At 41.6% G+C, this 22,569-nt stretch overlaps 1 protein-coding gene and 1 long non-coding RNA gene across 5 annotated transcripts in view; one reads left to right on the forward strand and one right to left on the reverse strand.

Annotated features, from left to right (window-relative positions):
* The window catches only part of KIF25 (kinesin family member 25), a 40,113-nt gene extending 23,905 nt beyond the window's left edge, over positions 1-16,208 (forward strand). For both annotated transcript variants that reach the window (XM_057406957.1, XM_057406958.1), the window contains exons 10-15: positions 4,312-4,461; positions 5,520-5,696; positions 10,363-10,514; positions 12,833-13,030; positions 15,307-15,462; positions 16,016-16,208. In XM_057406957.1, coding sequence (XP_057262940.1) covers positions 4,312-4,461; positions 5,520-5,696; positions 10,363-10,514; positions 12,833-13,030; positions 15,307-15,462; positions 16,016-16,191 — 1,009 coding nt within the window. In that variant the 3' untranslated portion in view covers positions 16,192-16,208. The remainder of the gene's footprint in view (positions 1-4,311; positions 4,462-5,519; positions 5,697-10,362; positions 10,515-12,832; positions 13,031-15,306; positions 15,463-16,015) is intronic.
* Positions 10,577-22,464, reverse strand: LOC130597956 (uncharacterized). Of its 3 annotated transcripts, none has more exons than XR_008971896.1 (3): positions 22,301-22,464; positions 20,197-20,278; positions 10,577-11,126 (listed from the first exon to the last, which is right to left on the reverse strand). It is a non-coding gene; the product is annotated as an uncharacterized LOC130597956 (long non-coding RNA). The 3 variants fall into 3 exon arrangements; XR_008971897.1 differs by having other exon boundaries at positions 20,197-20,281; XR_008971898.1 differs by lacking the exon at positions 22,301-22,464 and adding an exon at positions 20,432-20,509.
* Between the last annotated feature and the right edge of the window lie 105 nt (positions 22,465-22,569).

A 22,569-nucleotide genomic window follows, 5' to 3' on the forward strand; every position in this document is an offset into this window, starting at 1 on the left:
ACTAGAGCCAACTTAAGCTACTTTTGCAAAGTAGTCTTGATGTGCATATTGAATCTTTGAATTGTGCGTATTTGAATTGTGCAATTCATGTGAATATTGAATCTATTGAATCTTTGAGTCTTGAACTGAGATTTATACAAAACTTAACTTCTCCTTTCTCAACCCCGCTCCAGTTCCACTCAACTATAGACGGTGGTTGTAGAGTTGTCATGGACCTTTCCCTCCCTGTAGAGGTAAAGACAGTCCATTTCTGTCCACAGTGGCATAATTGGACAGTAGCAATCCTTGTTCCTGTCAGCCTGCGCACTGAGGTGTCCAAGTCTTCTTTTCTTAAAAGCAGCTTTGAAGAGGAAATCAGGATATTGTGAATACTGGGAAAGCCCAGCCATCCCTTTACACGTGTCACAGTGAGGCCCACAGTGGCTACCTGGTCTAAAGATCCTATATGACATTATTCTCGTTTACCAAAGATGAGTAAGTACAGTTTCCACAGCTGAGCAACCTAGGGACCTAGGTTGGAGGAGCCTGAAGAAATCCTTATAACCACTGTTTTCTCTCTCTACTTTATTTAGCCATAACCGTTAAGTTTTCTTTGGCTTAATATGTCATTTCTGTATCTTCAGACATACCTGATCTGTACTTGATCTGCTGTACTTCCCACTTTCTAATTCCCATGTTGGGAGAATCCTGCCCTAAAAGCTAGGGTTTTATGTTCAGTTAGGAAATGCTCTGCTACTGAAAACAAAAGACCTGTCTTGTTCTTCCAGAAGTGTCATTTAAACAGAAGCAGATTTTCAGGGAAGGCAAGGCTGTGCATACAAGCCCTGTTTCTCAGCAGCTTTGCCATTGTAAATGGGAAACAGACATACATAGTCTGAACTTTGAACCTCTTTGCTGCTCCTGGTTGTTTTAGTCTGGACTCCAAAGTGGTCTGTAACAACTTTTAGCTTAAGTAGAAAGGTGTGTTCCACTCCCTTTCTTTATTTTTCTTCCCTAATGAATTGTTTCACTTTTCAGATTATTCCATATGCAAAAGAGACAAAGTACAGCAAGCTTCAAAGTTTAAAGTTAGATATACAGGGCCAGCAAGGGAGGAAGATAACATTTCTTTTCTTTACAGCATTGAGGAATCCAACTTTTTATTTTAAAGAAGAATACAATTCTCTGCCTTTGATTTCCTTTAATAGTGTTCTCTCCTAGTGATAACTTTGCTGGACTGAATACCCATACTCTTTTTAGGAGAGAAATACTATGAAACTATTTTATATCATAGCAGCCTTCCAGTATCTGAAGGGGGCCTACAAGGATGCCAGAGAGGGACTCTTCATCAGGACTGTAGTGATGGAACAAGGGCCAATGGAATCAAACTTAAACAGGGGAGATTTAGGTTAGATATAAAGAAGCAATTCTTTATTGTGAAGGTGGTGAAGCACTGAAACAGGTTGCCCAAGGCAGTTGTGAATGATCCATCCCTGGCAGTGTTCAAGGCCAGGTTGGACAGGCTTTGAGCAGGCTGGTCTAGTGAAAGGTGTCCCTGCCCAGGGGAGGGGGGTTGGAATTAGATGATCTTAAGGTCCCTTCCAACCCAAAGCATTCTATAATTCTATGATTCTATTGATATTCTAGCTTGACAATAAGAACTTTTCTACTCAAGAATATAACTAAAGAAGCAGAGAGTAGAAGGAGAAATATCAGGGCACATAGATGAATCATAGTCTGAAATTTTCAGATTGCTCTATTTCTAACCCTTTTGTTGGAACCGGAACACCAATGAAGTAAACTAGTTAAATACAAACTAGTCTGCTGTTTGTCATCTTGTTGCATCTGTCAACAGTTCATTCTCTCCTGTGCCTATTTAGATGTGATACCACTTTATCATTTTAGGTCATTTGGGCTTACTGTTTTTGCTTTGGTGGAGAAGTTATCACTGATTGATACTTGAAGATTTGAATATCTTCAATGTTACAAGCACCTGTCTACTTAGCTTCTAATCTGACCATCTGTATCTTGTCAGAGCTATTTTGTACATAATGCTTACTTTCTAACAACTAGCAATGAAGGAAAACTTGAATAGCTGGACTATATGAAAGTTTGAAGGACTTCTAAAAAGGCTTCCATTCTGGTTTTCCTAAGGAAAACTACTACTTGCAAAGTTCTGGCTCTCTTTTTGGTTCCAACGTTCTCTTTAATTTTGGAGCAGGGCTGGAAATCTCAAAAAGCTATGGGCTGGCCACGCAGTGTGTGTTAGGATGGAATTGTGAAAATGGCTCATTGTAAGCCTAGTTAAAAACTACCAAACTTAGTAGGAGCTCTTCCACTAACATATATGGAAGCAGAGTTATGTCAGCAGTGAACTCTTAGAGAAATCATTCATTTCAGATTTACAGCTCTAATGTCTAGCCCATTTCATTTTGCTGCAGTGCTATTTTCAGTTAATCCCCTTTACTTCACCAAATCTATGACTAGACTTCTATTTTATACTCTGCATCCCGTGAGAGGACCTCACTGTAGGTTCACTGGCTGCAACTTTGATTTCGCATCCCCAGAAGAGGTACCCAGATATTTGCTGTGTTGCTTATCAGCCATTTTTTTCTAGCAAGAGAAAGCTTGCTAAATACTTCTCCAAAAAATAAATGCTTCTAGGCATGTTTAATATGCAAAAAATCACTGCAAATATTTTTCTCTGCATTGGCCATTTAAGTATTTCATGACTTGAAACCATAAATTTGAAATAATTATATGAGGGGTGTTCATTGAAATACGCTGGCATGGGCTTGAAACAACATTTTTGATACGAGGAAAAGCATCGGATAACCAGAAGCAGCTGTTCAGGTCTGCCCACAGAGGAGGTAGCTTAAGCAGTGAAATTTTACTCCCTGGCAGAACAGGAGCAAGCCCATTGCTTGCAGCCTCCAGTAGAATAGAAATTTCAGCATACTGCAAAGCAGTCCTTGAGATTCTGCTCATGGTGTGCCTCTGAGCAAACAAGATGATAGTCCAGGGAAGGAGCAGTCCTGTCAGCATAACTGCGTATCTTCCAGGAGTGTTTACTGGCACAGTTCTGTGGTCAATACCAAAGTGATGGCAGATGCTGCAGGGCAGATGCGGCTGAGTATGGACCAGCCTTCAGCCATACAGTACAGTATTGGTCCTCAACACAAAGTAGTACTGTGGCTGGATAAATCACACTTTCTGGATAGGACTCTTACATCTAAATTCAGATCCCTGCTGCACAGACATCCACAACAGAGCTCATAGCTATGGACTTTATTTATTATTTTCAGTGCAGAGAGATGGGCATTTTCAGAGTCCTGTTCGTGAGATGTACTTTACCTGTCTACTTCAGAAGATGATGAATTGGGTTTCGTGGGTGCCTGTACCTCTGCAATGACAGTGCATATTTTCACCTTCTACAAGTCCGTATCAGAACAGTTCCTAACGCCTTTATTCCAGAGTATTCTTTGTGTGCATGCTTATACTGACCTAATGCATTTGGTTTAAAATGTATGCCTCTTACTATTAAGGCAGTCTTATCTCTTCCAAGTGGCTATGACTGATGAGCCTGCCTGAAAAAGACTATGAAAGCTGAAGAGTTCCCAGCTGTTAAGCTGTTCCCAGCTGTTAAGATATTAGTGCTGTGGTTTGTAGTGTAGTGCTGTTAAGACAAATCAAACCCAGCAATGGTTTACTTTAAAATGCTGTTCTTTAAACTGCAGTGGTTCGGGAGCTGATTAACAAGCAGCTCAGTAGTGCATGAACTGGAAGTTGGGCAGACAGGAGGTTTAACCTCGTCAGTCATTCCAAGCTAAGCATCCCTTAAACTCTGCTTAAAAGCATCCATTCAATTCTGTTTAAAAAATAAAATCTGTTTAGGCAATGATGTGAGCAGTACTTTAATTTCTGTCAGACTTTAAGATCTCCAGCAAGAAATCTGCAGGGGCGCTGTATTTATTTTTTGTTTCAGTTTTTGTTCCCTGTTGTGAATTAAGTTTAGTTAGCGGACCAAAATTCACCAATGCACCAAGAGATGCGTGAACAGTGTGTGATGGTTGGGTGCATAGAATGTAAGGGTATAAAACCCCAGGAATTTCTTTGTTCTGGATCCCTCCCCAGAGGCACCCAGTTCGAGCTACTCCTACCACTCAATTATTAAATTATTTCTCTAAGAATCAGATATGTCTGAGATTCTGCTCTGAAAAACCTAGGGTGACGCGTTTTCTTTAACATTCCCAAACTGTTTGGGGTTTGACTTGCTACCTAACAAACAAATTTGGTAATGGTAAAGAAAATGAAGGCCCTTTTAACTTTCAGGTACAATGTGTGCATCATGGCTTACGGGCAAACCGGAAGCGGGAAGACATACACAATGTTGGGACCGCAGTCAGAGGAGAACCTTGTGTTTGCCATAGAAGATGAATCAGAACTTGGAATTATTCCTCGAGCTACCCAAGAAGTGTTCAGGTAACAACCAAGTGGCAGTGGCAGTTATCTTAAACTTTACAGAAAAGATGAAATTATGTTTGTAATGTATTTACCATAACAGATTCCAGCTTCATAGTGATTAATATTTATAGTTTCTCTGACTGCCATTCAATATTTGATTTTTGATACAGATTTCTAGACTCTCTCCTGCTTAGTCTGATTTTCTAAGAAAATAAATAAGATTACGCAGTCTTGCTGTGTGTGATCTGCCTGTCTGTCCTTCAGACTCCTAATTAACTTTTGAAAATACTTCAACCATAGTTTTAGGAGTCCAAAGATTAATTAAGTGCCTACATGTTTTGTGAAGACTGGTGATGGGAATAGATTGAAAGGATCCAGATTAGAACCTGGTCCCCAGGAAGAATGATAGTAGAGGTTTTAATCACAATCTGTTCTTACTTTGAGAATTCTTAGATTTTTTAGTTTAAACTAATGCATGATTTCAATTGATACACTGCTGTGTTATAGTAGAAGAGCCATTAGAGCTTTTCCAGCTAAGCTTTTTCTTTTGGAGAAGGGTATAAGCTAAATCAAAGATCCAATTTTGTATCAGATAACTATATCTAACTGTAAATACTCTCCTTAATTAAAGGAGAGCTATGGACTCTGAGGCTATGGACTGGCAGTCTCTCTTACAGATCTAGCTGTGCAGTTTACCCTCTCTACCTGTTCATTGCTTGCACTCTGTTTATCATACCTTGAGCTCTGAATGCAATGTCTAGCAAAGAAATGGTATAAAAAAATCTTAAGGAAGGAGGGAGGCTGGTAGCAAAAACCAGTTTAAGCTGGAACAGCTGTTTGGAAAATGAAGTTTTATTTACTGCTTCATGTGTAATTTAACTGTATATTCTGATTCTTCAGCTTAATCTTAGTGTATGGGTGAGGCAAAGCCATGGCTGCAGATACTTAATAAACAATTTTATCAGACTGTAATTAGATTACAGTTAACGAATAGTTCTTTATTTACAGACTGGGGCTTGACTTCAACATCGTTTAGCTTTTTTCTTCCTTTTTTTTCCCCTATTTTCATTCTCCAGGCTTATTTCAGAAAAGCCACCAGGAAGTTACTGGGTTGAGGTTTCTGTTGTAGAAGTGTATAATAATGAAATTTTTGATCTTCTGGCCAAAGATAGTTGTGGAAAAGGATCTGGCGTCAAACGTGATGTTGTCACAACCAGAGAAGGAAAGAGCGACGTTCCATTGCTTACACATGAGTAAGTACATGATTTGACCCTTATCATCTGACCGTGATCTGGTGTCAGTGCAATGTATAGCTGTCACAAAACTGCATTACAGGCACCAGTTATCACTTCTAAACAATGAGTCCTTGCCATATGCAAAATAACACATGGCAAACTCTCACTGTTTCCATTAGCTCAGTCTATTAGACTGCAGTGGGCTGCAACTGTCAAAATACTTTCAGAAACAACAGTACAGTTAATTTGGGTCATAATCCTGTATTAAGCATCTTCTGCTCAGAATGCCTGAAGATAGCTGTGTGTTTTGTTGTTGTAAGATCTATGGCCTCTCATAAGCTGTAGAAAAAGGGGTAACCTGTTACAAAGCACTTTCTCTTCAGTCTTACTAGATTATAAAATTTACATCTTATAACAGTAATGTATGTAGTTGTAGATTTTTAAGCAGCTGTAGAGTATTAGCTTTCCCTACATGCATTGGGGTTAAAAAAAATACCTTAGAAAGAATAAGATTTGAAGGGATCTTTTAATATAAATACCCTTCTTAAATGCTTAGTGTTCTATTTTCATAACTGGAGGCATTTGAACTCATAGTTCTTGAAAATCCAGGTTCTTCAAACTAAAAGCTAAGAAGTAGCTAAACTTCTACCCATTCAGTGTTAAGATATATACCTTCCCCACATCAGTTCATGGTCAACTGGATTCTTATTCACACATCTTGATGGTATAGGGACTGCTAAGGTATTTAAGACTACCGCTATACTTATTTTAATGTTTTCTTGTACTTATTAATCATTATAAAGGCTTGTCCTAGTTCACATGGGAATAATTCCTGGTTTTACATATGTGTAGAATACAAAGCAAATGTATACTACTTTCTTGTTATACATAAAACACTTGGCTGATCAGACTGTAAAAACCACATGTTCATAAAAATTCAACTATTAAGAAGAGTGAATATGTTTCAGATTTTAGTAATGGCTGTTTTATTTATGCCAGTATTAAATCAATGTTAGCAAATAAAAATTATGACAAGCAGTACTAGTGCCACCAGAGGAGTGATGCTACCCAGTGGAGTTAAGCTACTGGACATCTCCATGTGAGCACCCAGCATGTGAACACATTCCAGAAGGGGACATCTTTCTTGTGTACTACAGAGAGCTCTAGAAACTTTAAAATATTATATTCTGCTCCTAAGCCAAATTATGTTTGTGAAAAGAAACATCTTGCCCTATTGAAATGTTTAGCACGGTATTATGGTTTTTTATATTTCTGAGGAAAACACAATGGTTTTCTTCGCTTCTTATAATAATTGTTTATCATGGTCTAATCTGTACTTTTCCAGAAGGAATTAGAAGTTAGATATGAAAAGCATCCCTCCTTCCCCCCCCCCTTCCCTTAAAATAAAATACACCCTCAGTGGAAATAATTGAAGGCAGTATTTTGTCTTGTGGGACTTAGTCACATAAGCAGACTCATAGTTGTTTGCTCATGTGGGTTTATGCTATTGCCAGCAAGCCTTGATAAAAATACAAGGAAATACTGGAGGACTGCACGAACATACTTTCATTCTACCTAGTTATACTTATTCATTGATTTCTATTTTCTAGCCCTTGAACTGCTCATAGAAAAGTGGGAGCCCAGAGAAATGGTGAAGTGCCTTTTTTCACCATGGGGGCTATGTAACTGTCCTTTCTTTCTATGAAATAATAATCACTGCAATATTCTAGGATGAATTAACATTTGTATCTAGGGTATGCCTGCTTTTCAGTCTTGAGGTTAAATATGATTTCCAGAGAAATTCTGCATCCTTGATTGCACTCTGCATGCTCTATATAGAGCATGGAATGAATTAAAAATGACTGGAGCTTGAAGTGATGAATCCTTTTGCCCTGTCTGTATTATGCTGACTTGTAGGTTTCTCAGTCTCTGTTCTTGGATTTTGCCAACTGTGACTCTACTCCAGCTTTTAGCGTCTCGTAAAGGTTCTGCTGTCAAGGGAATGAAAAACTTCAGAAGAGGTTGGGAGCAGAGCCTAACCTTTGTGTGCCAAATCTTTCTTGAAGGAGCTAATCTTTTTCTTTTGACTGGAGAAAAAGGAACCATATGACTTAGAAAATTAAGACAGGTACATATAGTGTGGGTATGATGGGAGTTAAACTTTTCCTGCTTCATCAGAACCTCCAAGTAATTTTTAAGTATAGTATTTAAGCTGGTTTCATTCCTGAAAAGTGCCTACTTGCCTTCCCAAGGGATCTTTGTGTAGTTAGTGGGTGACCCATCTCTTTTCCTAGGCTTTCGGGAAGGACAAGATGTAGCTTGTGCCACACAGACAAGAACTAGAAGCTACAATAAGGTTTCATTTGTACTTCTAGTTAACAAAATGGCTGCTTTCTTTATTTCTGTAATTTTTAATTTGTGGTAAAGGAACCTGGAGCCTTGAACTAAGCACCTCTTAAAACCCACTTAATTGATAAATACTGAATTGTAATGCAAATACAAGTAAGAATATGGATTTGTATCTCAATTACAATGCAAGCAGCAAAAAAAGTCCAATTCATAAACAGGTTATAGTAATAATTACACAGAAAGGTTAATAAGAAAAAGCAAACCCAAGCAAAGTAAGGGAATCATTGAAGGAGGCTACCCAGCTGCCCAAAATCTAAAGTAAATAGCTGGTGCTTTGAATAAAAACACATCCTCATTTGTGATAATATTTCATCTAGAATATATTGGCCTGCTAGGTCTCATTGGCTTCTCCATATATCCAATAATGTCAGTAGTCTCTTCTGCTAGCATGTACATCTTACTGAATCACAAAAACCTCAGTCTCTTTCTTCTTTTATGGCTTGGTTGACTTTGGAGAACATTCAGCATCAAATTTTTAACCTAACCACAACAGGGCTTCTCTTTGTAGGATCTGGTCCTGGAACATGCAGTATGTACAGCATGATAAAGTTGTAGAGATTATACTAAAAAATCATTACTGTCAGTCCTGCTGAGAGGTTGTTGCGCCAGGTTTGCAGCACTGGGCTGGGGATGCTGTTTCTCTCCAAAGTCAACTGCAGTTTCCCTGTAGGAGACTAGCACTGACAGCTTAGTCCAAGGCCTATATTCTGCAGACACTAGTTAAAGGACAGTGGCTTGTAGCACTGACCCCTTGCCAATGCACAGCAGCAGCCTGCAGAAGCCAACAGCTTGTTGCTGCATCCTAGGAAAGGCTGCTTACCTCTCAAACTTTTCAGTCCTGGCTGACAGCTACTGGAAAATGCAGTTCAAAACTCAGGAAGGTAGGATTTGCCTCCTTGGACTTGAGGCAACTGTCAGATCACTCCAGTGTGCGGCTCTGTCTTCTCTGCCAGTAGGAACTAAAGCCACTGGTTACCTCCTGGTGGCAGGTCAAACAACCGGGGAGACATTACCAGTGGCTGTACAGAGGTAAGAGTTATTACAGGGGAGGCCAGCATGTGGATTGACAGGCAAAGTCTGTAGTGATCGTTTAGTTCCTGCAGCCCTGGTTACACAAGGAACTGCTTTTAGGTGGCTGCTTCTCTTCTTACTTGTCTATAAGGATGGTGTGGCTAAGTGGTATTCTGTTCTTCAGATGCCCTTGCTTTGTTTTCAAAGGAAATTGTTTTACTTGGATACAGCTCTTTTGTCTTCAAGTATGGCTGCTCTTAGCATAAAATAAGTCTGTGCCCAATGTGACTTTCATTGAAATCAGCCAAATCTAAGTCACTAAGCCCTCACTTTATATCACACGACTGCTTTTGCTGACTGCAGTGATGTGGAACCAAGCCTGCAGCCTGTCAGGAGAGTTATTAATGGTGCTGGTGTTACAGGGCATTCAGTAACCAGGCTGTGATATGCAGGCATAGCAATTTATATCCCCATCTAGAAACTAATGTTTAGATGATGTAACTTGTATGGTCTTTGAAGAAGGCAGTGCACTGACAGGAAAGGGTAGGCAATCTTACCTTGTTTGTTTTAAACACTGCAAACCTGGAGGGAATCATAGTGGTTTTCTTCCTTACCAAATCCCTTTATTTCACTTTCTGTGTTAGGTTTTTGCCCTTCGATTGGTCATATTTGCATATCTCTGGAAAAGCAGATGGATAGTATGAGATAATATCGTCTGTAGAAACTTATGTCTCTGTATTCTGACGCTGTGGTGGAGTCCCTGCTCATTGAACAGTGTTACTAACCTTTTTACCAAGAATTTTGGACTTAAAGGCAAAATATGATTTCCAAAGGCTCAGAGATACCTTTTTCCCCTGATTCTGTACCTCCCACAGAACAGGAGCTACCTTAGCATAAACTGGAAAACTCCACTTCTGTAAGACCAGATTCTAGGAGTGTCTAAATCTGTGCCTTCTCTTCCAAAGTGTAGAGGTATAGGAATTTTAGTCACTTCTAGAGCTGAGCTACAGTACCTATACAAGGCTGGAAGGCCAATTCTTCACTTTCAGTACTACAGCTCAGCTTTTGTCTTGAATTTTCATCTTGACTATATCCCATCTGAAAAAGTCTGCAATACAGTTGTTTTCTAGCTCATTACACTATTCTCAGTTTTGAGCTGCACAGAGTGAGGAAGTGGAAATGCTCAGATTCACGTCTAAGTTGTCAGCTTTCTTGTGATTTTTACTGTGAGTCAGTTAACTCTTCTGCTTTTTTTACTTCCTAGGACTGTTGAAAGTGCATCTGAATTTTTGCATCTAGTCAAAAAAGGCCTGCAGCTGAGAGTCAGGCACCCAACACTGGTGCATGCTCATTCCTCTCGTTCTCATCTGATAGTTACACTGACCATAACCACAGTTGTCTCTGGAGATAGCTTTGGTAAGTAGGATGTTACTGAAATAACATCTAGAGCCAGATGGTTTTTGAAAAACAGTCTGTGGCCTGAGAGATTCTCATATTGTTTTTTCTCCTTTTTCCAATGTTTAATCCATTTCCTCAGTTCTTATTCATTTTTTAACTGCTACTTACCTTCTTAAATAACAAACCAGTTTGATGTTTGGATGCTACTGAAACTTTTACTTTCATAAAAACTTTTCATTTTCCTTTATGTATCTTTATGTATGTAAAGAAGTCCTTGAAGTTTTATAGTATAGTTCATAGTAAGTTTGTTGTAAGGTAACCATGCATTTTAGGGATCATCATATGCTTCTGGTTGAGAAAAAATGATTTTCTTAGTGGCTGTCTTGCAAAAACATCCATTAAATTGAGTTTCTTGAACTGCTAATAAAAGGCCATTGGAGGAACAGACAGCAGAGTTATTTTTATTTACTATGCCAAAACCTTTATTTCTACTTTTCATTACCACACCACGACTTACCAGTTTATTGCTTTAGGAGTAACTTTGGCTGTGGGGGGTTAACTTTGTTTTCTTTTGCTCATGTTGTAATTAGGCTCTGTGCTTTCAGTGCCGTGGTCCATCTCCTTCATGCTCTACAACAACAGTATGGGTTTAGAAAGTGGTAAATACTTAACATTTTTTCCCTTAGATTGCTATCAGAAATTAAACCAACAATATTAGCAAAACAGAACAAACAGTGCCCTCACTTATCCATGGGCCTTGCCAAAAGACACAGTTATTTCATGAGTTGCAGCTCCAGTGTTCCAGGTGTTAGCTCTTGCCAGTTCCAGATTCGTGTCAATCAGACAGGAGGCACTTTTCAAAACAGTGTTTGCACCAATAGGGCACCAGTCATCTTGTCTAGTCCAGACTTCCCTTTGCCACTTCTCATTGCAGTCACTCTTCTATGCCATATTTTCTGGTAGCAAAGCTTCACAGAAATGTCTGATTTATGCTGAATGCAGACTAAGGCTTCCAGCTTATAGCACATGGATGAAGATGTGCAATATGGTGGGTAGAGCAGCACTGGAAATGGGACCTCACTATAGCAGTGTGACAGCATATCCTGTCTTGTTTAAAAGGAGAAAATCCTGATTTAAAAGCTAGGTGCAATTGTCAAGTATCTCAGCACCGGAGACTTAAGGTGACTAAGTTAAAGAGTTGTAACATCTGTGACGAATTCTGTAGCTAAAGCCAGAGCTGACCAGCCAGTGCTTTTTCAGGTTTGATTAAAGTCTTTTAGAATTTTGTTTCAGCATTACCAGTTTGAGGAGAGCAGTTTCTTAATTTCCTCATCTAAAACTGAAGAGGAGTGAGAACACTTATTTTTACACACTATGGCCTAAAGCCACTTTTTCTGTATATACTAACACAGCTGCTCTGTCTACACTGCAAGCAGCTAGCTTGGGTTTTAGCAACAGCCTAGCTTGAGAAGTTGAGAGCTCTACAACGCAATTTAGTCTGCTCCTTACTCAAGTTTTGCAGCTGGGAGCCTATTGCAACTAGGCTCTTTAAGTCTCCAAGTCTATTGTTTCTACTACATGTAGCAGAGTATGTGCCTTTTACTCTTTCACGTCTGTCAGAGAGATGGATGAAAACCAAAACACTGAGGGGGAGAAAAAAGAAAAGCTGCTTTGGGAAAATGCTTTTGCATATACTCCCGCTAAGCTAATGTGAAAGTGGCTTTCCCAGAGAATCTGTCTTCCTCTTCCTTCCCAGCAGAGAGTGAAAGACAGATGCTGCTGGTCAGGAAAAGGAAGGATATGAAGCAGTCTAGCGCAACTACAGAACTACCAGCAGTAACCAACCTAAACAACTGGGACTTGTGTTACTGAGGATATTAGCTCATCATGGGGGATGCAGCAGTGGGATATGAGAGCTGAAGGAAGTCTAGAGGGAAAAGCAGCAAAGGGCAAAACTGCAGAGGCCCGGTGAGGATTTCTTTTTTTGCCCATAGCACCAGCAGGTGATGACATTTCAAAGATCTAAAAACAGACTTCAAAGCTTACTGCTCCCAAACACCCAGTATTCACTTTGAGTGAACAGAAGTGTGAACAATGTGGATAATTGGATAAACCACAACCTATACCAAGTCTTGTTACCAAGTGGTACAATCGGTTTGATGAGCAAAACCTTAAATAAAAAAGTGATTCAGCCAGCCTATGGCATTGATTCTGACTTGTATATTGCTTCTGTCAGAATAGGTTGAAACAACATATATTGTACTTCCTCTGTCGATGCCCCATTTTTCCTCATCTCAATTTCCATTGTCAGTGAGAAACTTTTTTCCACTAACCAGGTACTTCATGGGAAGATGAACAAACGAGTCAGAGACTACACAAAGAGGTTTCCTGCACCTTCCCACAAAAAATGAAAGAAAGTAAATCTACCTCTTCTTCCAGAGCCTCTTCACCAGCACAGCTTGAAGCAACTGAGAAAATGAAGCAAGTCAAAGCTAGATTGCAACTGGTGGACCTGGCTGGTAGTGAGTGTGTCGGTAAGCAAACACATCTGTATGGGCTTGGATCCTCCCAGATCCAGGTTACAATAGTAGCCTTTACTCTTTATGTATGCATACATGCTACCCTGCTTTCACACATGGGGCATAAACACACATCCTGGCATAAACAGAGTTTTGGGGGCGGATTGTTCTAGCTTTAAATCTGACTGCACAAGCTTGAAATAAGCCTGGGGCGGTTACCCATATCATAGGTATGTTATTTGTTCAGACTGGTTTTATTAAGCCTGTTTTTCTACTCTGAGAATTAGCATATCTTTGCACAGAAATATTTAAAGTGCATAAATTACTTAAATAGTACACATATCTGTAATAATTGGTATCATCATGTGTGGGGTTTTCTGCCTTATTATAGAAAAAGTCTTGGAGGAAGTTGATGTTGAAAAGATAATATTGTTTTCATTGTTTCTTCAAAGCATTTTCCTCCTCCTGCCTCCTGTATGCACACAATAATTTCAAAAACTTGATTATTTCCTAAAGGACAAGCTTTTTTACCAAGAAAAGCCATGCAGCCAAACGTACCATTCCAGAAATAATGTTTTGAAAACTGAACGAGTATTATGAAAGAGTCTTTTACTTTACTGCCAAGAATTCTTGCTGTTGCTCGCTGCTAAACTTTTGTTCTAAAGAAACCTAATATAATTCATCCTTTTTCTCATTTGCTCTGAGTGCTGGAAACTGTTTGGTAAACACATAATTGAGCAACAGGGTGTGTGTTTGCTCTCTCAACCGGGACAAACATTTGCCTGGTCTGGGGCTCAGTGGGCCAGGTCCTCAAGTGAAGCCTGAAGAGCTGTGCTCACATTGGTGTTAGATGTGGCCCAGCACATGCAGCAGACTAACCTCTGCCACTAGCTACACTGGTGGACTTACTCTGATAAGTGAGGGCAGCTGGTAACTCGTAATTGTGCTAAAATGTGAACAGGTCTAAGCAAGCAACAGTACAGGAGGCTTCTCACACACTTCGGCACCCTGCCTTCCTAGCTCTACAGCCATCCCGGATCATGTACAGCATTTACAAGATAAGTGGTCCCTTTTTAGCAAACCAGGTTTCAGTTTGAAAACTCAGCCAAATGCTTTGTGGAAGTTTATCTAACCAAATGTAGATAATCAGCAGTTTAAACATGTACCCCATCACCTATTTGCAGTTTTCTGCTTTAGGGTGATACCCATTGTCTCAGGAGTCCATTTTTACTTGCAGTCTGGGGATGGCTACATACACAATGACCCCAGTAAAGTTAGTCTGAGATACAGACCATGACAGGGTCTTCCAAACTGTTTTGCTCTGTGCCTGTCAAGAGACTTTACCACTCCAGCCCCATCCCCTTCCACAGTCACATTTCTCCAGCCCTCACTGTCCAGACTGTTGGGGGTTTTGCTATTACTGAACCTTTTCACATTTGCCTCTTGAACACCTCTCTTGTTCTCACAGTTTGGAAAGTGCTGTATTCCTGAAATGGAAGAGGTAAAGACAGGAGGAACTCTTAACTGCGTGCTCACTGAGACCAGTCAAAGAGCTGAGCTTGCAGCATCTCTTAAAGCGGTGCAATGTGATGCGTAGACCAAACCTTTCCAGTTGTTCAAGGGTAGCACAGCTGCATACCATCATGCTGGGTGGATGGTAGAAGGGCATCATTTTTCTTTATCAGTTTCCTTGCAGCGAATCATACCACAGATCAGCACCTTGCAGACTCTGGTGAACATAAACCCCTCACATTTATAGCTGCTGTGCAGTTTTGTCTCTGGAGCTTGTGCCGTCACTGTCACTTCTATTTTTCCTAAGGAATACAAATGGGACAGTTAGTTAACTACTATAAAAAGTGGTGGACCACAACAGGCTCCTCTGTGGGGGACCCTGTGGACTCATGTTTTCAAAAGCAGCATTGTCTTGTCTGATCTTATGGTGTTCCTACTTTCTCAGTTCCCTGTTCTTAATACATGTGGAGACAAGATGAATTGTACAGCTAAAGAGAGCAAATTTAACATGAGACACTTCATGCAGACCATCTGCTGGCACTGAACCTTCTTTAACCTTCCTTCAAGAGAGCAGAAGCACTGAACAATGTACTAGCAGTCCAGAGTGAAAAAACGCTGTGTCTTGCTTTTGGCATGGGTGGACTGGAAGTCATGGTTCAGACCTTGTATTTAAAAATGTTGCATCAGAAGGAGATGATACAGCAACAGAATTTTTCACATATTACAGTTGAAGCAGCCTTTGCTTTATCTTACCCTTGTTTTTATCTACACTGTTGTAGGTATGTCTGGAGTGACGGGTACAGCACTGAGAGAGACCTCATTTATTAACCGCAGCTTGTCTGCCTTAGCAGACGTTCTTGGAGCAATAGCAGAACAGCGATCTCATGTACCATATCGAAACAGCAAACTCACACATCTCCTGCAGGACTCTGTAGGTGAGGGATGAATTTTTCCTGTCTTTTGTTTAACAATGTAGATTTCCCAATATTTCCCTTCCTTTGTTATATAAAACTAGAGGATGATCTTGTACTCATCCCTTGTATGTGGGCCTCTGTTCAAAGACTCTGGCTTTGGAGCATTGTGAGTACAGTGAGAGTTCTGAACTGCTCCTGAATTTGGCTAAGCCTTGCTGTTCCCAAGGTTCAGTTTAGGAATGCACTTGTAAAAAACCACAACATCTCTAATAGGATCATGTAAAGGGTAACAATTGCATTTCACTAATGTTTCATGTCAGGTACAGTTTGCAAGTTAAGCTTCAATCTTTATCACTACAGGGTGTAGTCACATATTTACACATTCCTTAATACTATGTTTGGGTCACTTGAAGGAGCTGTCTGTTGTCAACAGCCCTTCTTATGGGCAGTCTTCTGCTTCATAAAAGCAACAGCAGGAAGCCTATGCTTGCTGTTCTGTAGATCAGTACATTATCAATGTATAACTTCCAGAAAATAATGAGGTAATTGTGTTTTGTCTGTTTTCTTCTTTTAGGGGGTGATGCTAAGCTGTTGGTGATGCTGTGCATCTCTCCTGACCAGAAGTACTTAACAGAATCAATGCAGTCTCTGGGCTTTGGAACTCGTGCTCGGCAAGTTCAGAGAGGACAAGTCAAGAAAAAGAATTTCCCTGTGCTAAGTAAAATAAAACCTAAGACTCCTGTGGATTAAAGTATTATTAATGAGTTCCTCAGACTGAAATGTATATTGCTGTCCTAAACCCATTCTTTTAGGTATCAACTGCCAGATAAAATAAACAATCCTCAACATGGCATTAGTAAGTCATAAACCTGCTGATAATGTTCTTGCTCCAAAGATAATAGCAAGTATTGACAACAGCTACCAAACATGGTGGAACGGCAGAGAATAAATCAGGCTGTTTTAGGAAAGCTACTTCAAGATGTGGTTTTGGCAATGTCTTTTCTTTGGGCAAGTAGAACTAAATCAACAGAGCCCTGATTTAGGATGGCTTCTGAAAGGCCAAGGGTGCATTCTGTTTTCTCAGTAGAAGACAGAGGTCTAAATATCATTCCAGTGCTTCAAAGCAGCAAGTGAAATACTTCCTTCCAGCTTGGATTAAAACAAGACACATCACTGTAGCTTGCTTTTCTGTCTAGCATAGATAGGGTCATTCCTGATGCACTACCAACAGGTAGGAGTGTAAATGAATCCATCATTTGTAATGAGTGGAGTTCTCTTCTCTGGTTTTAAGTAAAAAAGTAATGGCACTAATAAGAAGGAGAAAAAAGGAGTAAGGCTCTATGCATCCCTCTGGAAAACAGCTTAGGAAGCTTTTTGAAAATGCTCAGGTTAAATAGTTGGAGTGAATGCCAATGCTGCCAAGTTCAGCTTTGCCTATTTTGGGGTGGGTTTTTTGCTTTATGAGTGATAAAAGGCCCTGAACTACAGATCTTAACAGGACCTAACTTGCACAGCTGCTTTAGTAGTAGTCTGGCTTGTTGTTTCCTTGTACTTCTGATGCAAGTTAACCACAGCAGAACCTTGAAGATGTGCCTGCACATTAGGAAAGGATAGCTAATTGCTTCCCATCCACCACATGAACACAAACACCAAAAACTCAGCTTGTAATACGATGTTTGTCATCTTCAAGAGGCTTTCACTCTCTTACACCAATGTTGAGACACCATCATGCAGGGTTTGCGAATGAAGTTGCACTGGGAGAAGTTTGAAGGAAATTCAAGCATGAATTCTCATTTCAAGTCAGAGATGAGAAGCAGTTCCAAGATGAGTAGCTGGGTTCAAGTAACACCTAATGTGCTTCATGCACTATGTTACTGCTCAGCAGAGACCTCAGGATCTGCTGAATTTTTACCTCCAGCACTCACTCTGCCTCTAGACTGAGAGAAAGGTCATTGGTAAGTCACTGCAAGAAGGCTTAAATTGCCATGGCCTGTCCAAAAGGCTGGAGTTAATAGTACTCCAAGTCACTTAACCTTCACAAGCATAAATATTTATCCAGAGATTATATAGCATCCTATTATTGGAATTTCACCCTTGAATATGTAACAGCTGCTATTTTGCAAGCAGTGCTCTACTGCTCAGAACATCAGCATTGCAACCAGAGCTGCAATACTACTTGTCTTCTCAAATAATGCTGTGAGGGTAAAAATGCCTTAATTTTACCCGATTCCAGCAGTAACATATGGGTAGAAAAAGAATCTGGATGCAGGACCTTAGGAAGCTGAATGGTCACTAAAGCCATCTTGGGTCAGAAAGTGTCAGAGCAAGGGATGTTAGTCTGAAAACAAAAGGCAGGATCAGACCACGTTCACCTCAGTCTCCTGAGAGGTATGCTACTAAAGCAGCCTGGATTACAGCTCCTGGGGAGGTTAATTGACAAGGAAGGGCTAGAGATCCTCCAGCATTTTTAAGTAAGTTCCTTAAATATTTTTAAGGATTTGGCATTTCCTAAGTGTTACACAGAAATGTAACTTGTCAGGAACTGCGCTTTCTTTTCTGGAGCTGCTCTTCAAAACTTGGCATTTATTTACAATCTGTGTGGTAGTGGAAAAGCAGCAATACTGACTGTTAAAGCTGAAAACTAAACCCCTGAAGTATCAGCAAATATACTTGCAGCATTCCCTATTCCTGTTTTCCTTGTCAGCATGGCGTATCACTCACTGTTTGGCCTGCACAATGAGGTGTATGAGATATGCAAGGCAGCAAAGTTAACATCTTGGTCTAAGAACTTTCAGTCTTGGAATTTCTTGGGTTATGGAGACATGATTGCTCAATCCCAGTGTCAGATGTGACGCACCAAAGGACTGACAAGAAAGTTGAAAGGGTAAAATGGCTTTACTCTGGTGTCTAACCTGAGTTGTCTTCTGCCTGAACATTCACTCAGACCTGCTACAGGAGAGGCAAGGGTCTTCAGACCCTTTGAACTGATGCCCTGTGTAAGGCCTTATACCTCTCTGCTGTATTTCTTTTAGTTTTCAGATCTTTCATGCTCTGAAATAACAGCTATGTTAGAAAAGCAGGTGTGACATATCCACACATGTAAGTCTTCCTTTGTGCCCGCAGGGAGAAACTTTGTGCAGAGCAGCTTACTCCGAGAGCACCTGACATGCTGTAAATGCACAGTGCAGTTCGCAGCACCATGCACCCCCTGCAGATAGGTATTAATCTTCCCCACCACTGAGGAGTATACCTTTAACCAGAGCCCAAGGAGGTGATATGATCCACAGTTGCTTAACAGTGCTGCATCTCATCACAGGGTTAAAAAAAGCAGTAATTAAACCAGGCAGCGCCTTTGGCCCATTCTTAAACCAAACCTTGACCTATGCTGATGTTTGAAAATTATATATTTAATTTCCACATGTGGCCTCATGCCTTGGCAGCAGCTACACCACAAAGAGAGGCTGCTCTTGGGTTTAGGCAGGCTAGGGAAAACCATAATCAACGTTGGAATGTTCACAAAAATGTTTAATTTGTTATTAAATTGCCGATTCCACTTTATGAAGCACTTTTCCAAACCTTTGCAAAATGGGAGGACCAGGCAGAATGAAGTGGTTACTGGAAAAGCCTTTTGGCTCCTGCTGTGGACAAGCAGTTGCAAGCTGATGGGCTTGCAAGCGTCTTCCAACCAGGGGGAGAAGCAACAGCATCTGCTCATGGAGGAACAGAGGGACTCAGAGTGCAGGAACATCAAACATACCACTGTCTTTCACAAAACCAACTTGGTATTTTAGCAACAACAATCACAGCCCAGCCAGATATAAACGCAAGCCACGTACCATACAAAGGAGGACACAGGGTGATCTAATTGAAGGGCACAAGCGAGGGGAAACACTGCCTATAATTCTGATTTTTCTGGCATCCATTTTATCAAATCAGGTTTTATCTCACAACACATTCGCCCCTATTTTGTTTATATAGGGGAGAGAAAAAAAATCTGAGATAAAATCTGAGCCCTCCTGAATTCCTGCAAGTATCTCTCGAGAGGCGAGAGCAGTGGTCAGCTGCATTAGTTTCATTTACTTGAGCTCATCTTGAATAAGTGGAAAGGTGCCTGTGGTCTTGGTTGGCAACATGTCCAAACGATAACCATCCTAAAGTGGTGTTCAATTATACCCTAGTGACATTTTGAAGCAAGCATTTCCCAGAATGCCCTGGGGTCAGGAGAGCAAACACAGTAGCAAACGTGGGCACTGCAGTGCCCAAAAGCCTCAGCCTGTGCCAGGCAATAGGCTGGTGCCTGGGACTAAGGCCTATGGCTACAAAGGCACATAGGTGCTATTGATGTGGGGTATAACCTGTGGCCTCTCTGATGGCACAGAGCATGCTGAAGCCACTGGGTAATGCACCTTTATGAGCATTCCTCTCTGAACTCTTGGGCTGTGAAAGTGTTTCCAAGAGATAATCTTAACGACCCCTTCCTTCACAACAACGCTCTCCTCTGCCTATATTTTTACCCAAGATCTCAGATTTTTAAAACAGGGATGATCCTTCCTTTACTTAACCAAGGATTTGGGATTTATCAAAGTATTTGGAAGGGGGGTCCAAACCCAATACTTGAATAACATGATGCGATGCTCCAAATTCACCTCTTGTTTGTTCAGTATATGACATGTCTCCAACAACTTTGGGATCTGCCCCAGAAAACCTGCTGAAATGCTGGTCAAGATACCAAACACATTCAGGTGTCAGTCCTACCTGTTCAAACACCAGGGCCTAAATTCAGCAATAACAGAAGGGAACTGCAGTGCTCCAGCTCTCAGGACCAAGTATTTAACATCTGCTTTAATGGAAACAATGTGGGAAAAAACAAAAGAAACAACACAGATGTCAAACTCCAGGAACATGAGGTTTGCACATTTTATCCATAGACTGGCAGGCTTAAAGTTGCACCTCTGCTCTTTTCCCTGGGGATCCACAGCTAAGCTATCACCCCATTGTTCTTTCAGCTCCTCTAGCTCCATGCTTGCAAGTACCTCCTCCAATACATGTCTCCTCTTAGTCTCTCTCTTACATGAAATTACTATCCTGGCTGAGTCACTGCCCAGCAGATCACTTAAAGGCAAGCACCAGAAGCAGTCATTTTCCCTCTCTTTTTCCTCTGGACTTTGCTAATCAGTTCCTTCCCTCTTCTAAACAAAAAGAACAGAAAACAGCAACAACAAAACCCATCCCACTACCATAAAAGGTTTTGGAAGCCACACCAGAAGCTTTGAAGATCCAAGAGGCAGAAGATGGTATTTCCTCCCTCACTTCAGATGTTTGGATTTCTGCAGTGTGAGCATCCTCTACCTCTTTTTGAGCACACATAGACTCTGCCCACTATACGCTGTGAGCTGTTTTTGAATTACATAAGCTCCAGGTTAAACACATGGCTAGATTAAGAGGTGTGAGCATTTAGCACGGCAGCCCATGCATTAGCAAGCAGTCCTTCTTCACACTTTAGCCACAGGCCTCTAATACTTCCAGCCCTACGTGCTTTGGCCAGGCAGCCCCAACGCTCCCAACACAATGTGCAATACATACGCTCTGATGAGTCTCATCTGCATTTGAGGTCCACCTGCCCGCACTCCTTTTCCCCACACGCATTTCTCAGGGTAGGTGGCTCAGCATGGGCAGAGGCACACACTCATCCACGTGTGACTTAGAAAGTACCCATGCTCACTCACGGGTTTGCTCCTACTGCATCCATCCTGAAGTGAGCCATGCACCGCCACAGGACAGTGAGGTGGTCCCTCTGCAGAACAGACCAAGCCCAAGGAAGGGGAAGTGTCACTGGGGACACCTCTGCCTGTTTGCTGGCAAGTGTGGTGCTGCACAAGGAAGCACCAAACTGCCTTCAGCCAGGACACCTTTCTGGAGACCCCAGACAAGCACTCAAATACAACACAGTATATAGTGACCCCAAATGCACTGTGAGACCCAGAGAGGGTTCCACACCATCATCAGACCCTACCAGGGCTGCCAGGGACACGGCCAGGCACAGAAGGCACACACAAGATGCCTTCAGGCAGCTGAGCTCTGGGTCACACACAGTGCTGCCATCACAGGGTAGCCTGAAGGCAAAGAGACACCTCATCACGGGCACAACAGCACAAAAGTACCCAGCCTCAAAGAACACCACCTACCTCCCATAAGGGCTGGAAAGGGAAGCAGAGAAAAAATGCAGAGTCCTGAGCGAGGCCTGCTGAGGTTCCAGCAAGCATAAGATACCAGAGAGACTGTGACACTAACTCATACAACATTAACTAAGGCCCCAAAACCAACCCTGGGAGTTCAGATTTCCTCAGCACTTTGCAGCCAGATGAAGTCCCTGAAAAACCTCAGTCAGGGCAGAGGTTTTGCCAGACCCTGGCCAAAGCCTCAGTTTAGGCACCTGCTTTTAACAGAGCAGGTCTAAGAGTCCCTTGGAGAAGACTGATAGTGCCCCCCACCCATTCGCTCCAAGCAGCACTGCCTGCCACCAGGCAAGTCCTTGCAGTGTCCCACCACCATGTCCCAAGCTGACACCTTCACCTGGCTCCTCATACTGCCAGGTATGTGGGGTCTGCAGATGCAAAAGGCTGTTCCCAGGAGGTCAGACTCAGCAGCCACATGTGCCCTGGGAGATGACACTGCTGGACTATCAACACATGTGAGGCCAAGGTCCTCTGCAACCCAAGACACTAGAACTGCAGAGCCCTTCTCTTAGGAGAGCCTCAAGCTCCAGATAAGACAAGAGCCACAAACAAGATAAAATAAGGACAGCCAGACATAAAATAAGCCCTGGCCTACTGATGCAATAATCACAAGAGTCTCTTACCAAGGCCCTGCCAAGTTACTGCTGCCCTCACCCGTGCCATCACTGACTGCAGTCCTTGAAAGTTACTCCTTACACCAGTGCATGCCGTCAGCAGCTTCACCACTAGGACACACCTGACATGGGGGAAGAAGAGGCAGTTTCCAGGCCCCATCCCAGCAACTGCTTAGGACTTCTACAGTGAACAACATTTAGACAAGATGGAGAAGCAAGCCCTACCCCACCACACCAGCAGAGCTCTCCTTACTTCTTCCCGGGGCAGCTCCTCCATA

Source organism: Pezoporus wallicus, unplaced genomic scaffold (genome assembly GCF_028554395.1).
Source record: "Pezoporus wallicus isolate ANWC-B61680 ecotype Strahan unplaced genomic scaffold, APGP_CSIRO_Pwel_v1 scaffold_6362, whole genome shotgun sequence".
Taxonomy (NCBI): domain Eukaryota; kingdom Metazoa; phylum Chordata; class Aves; order Psittaciformes; family Psittacidae; genus Pezoporus; species Pezoporus wallicus.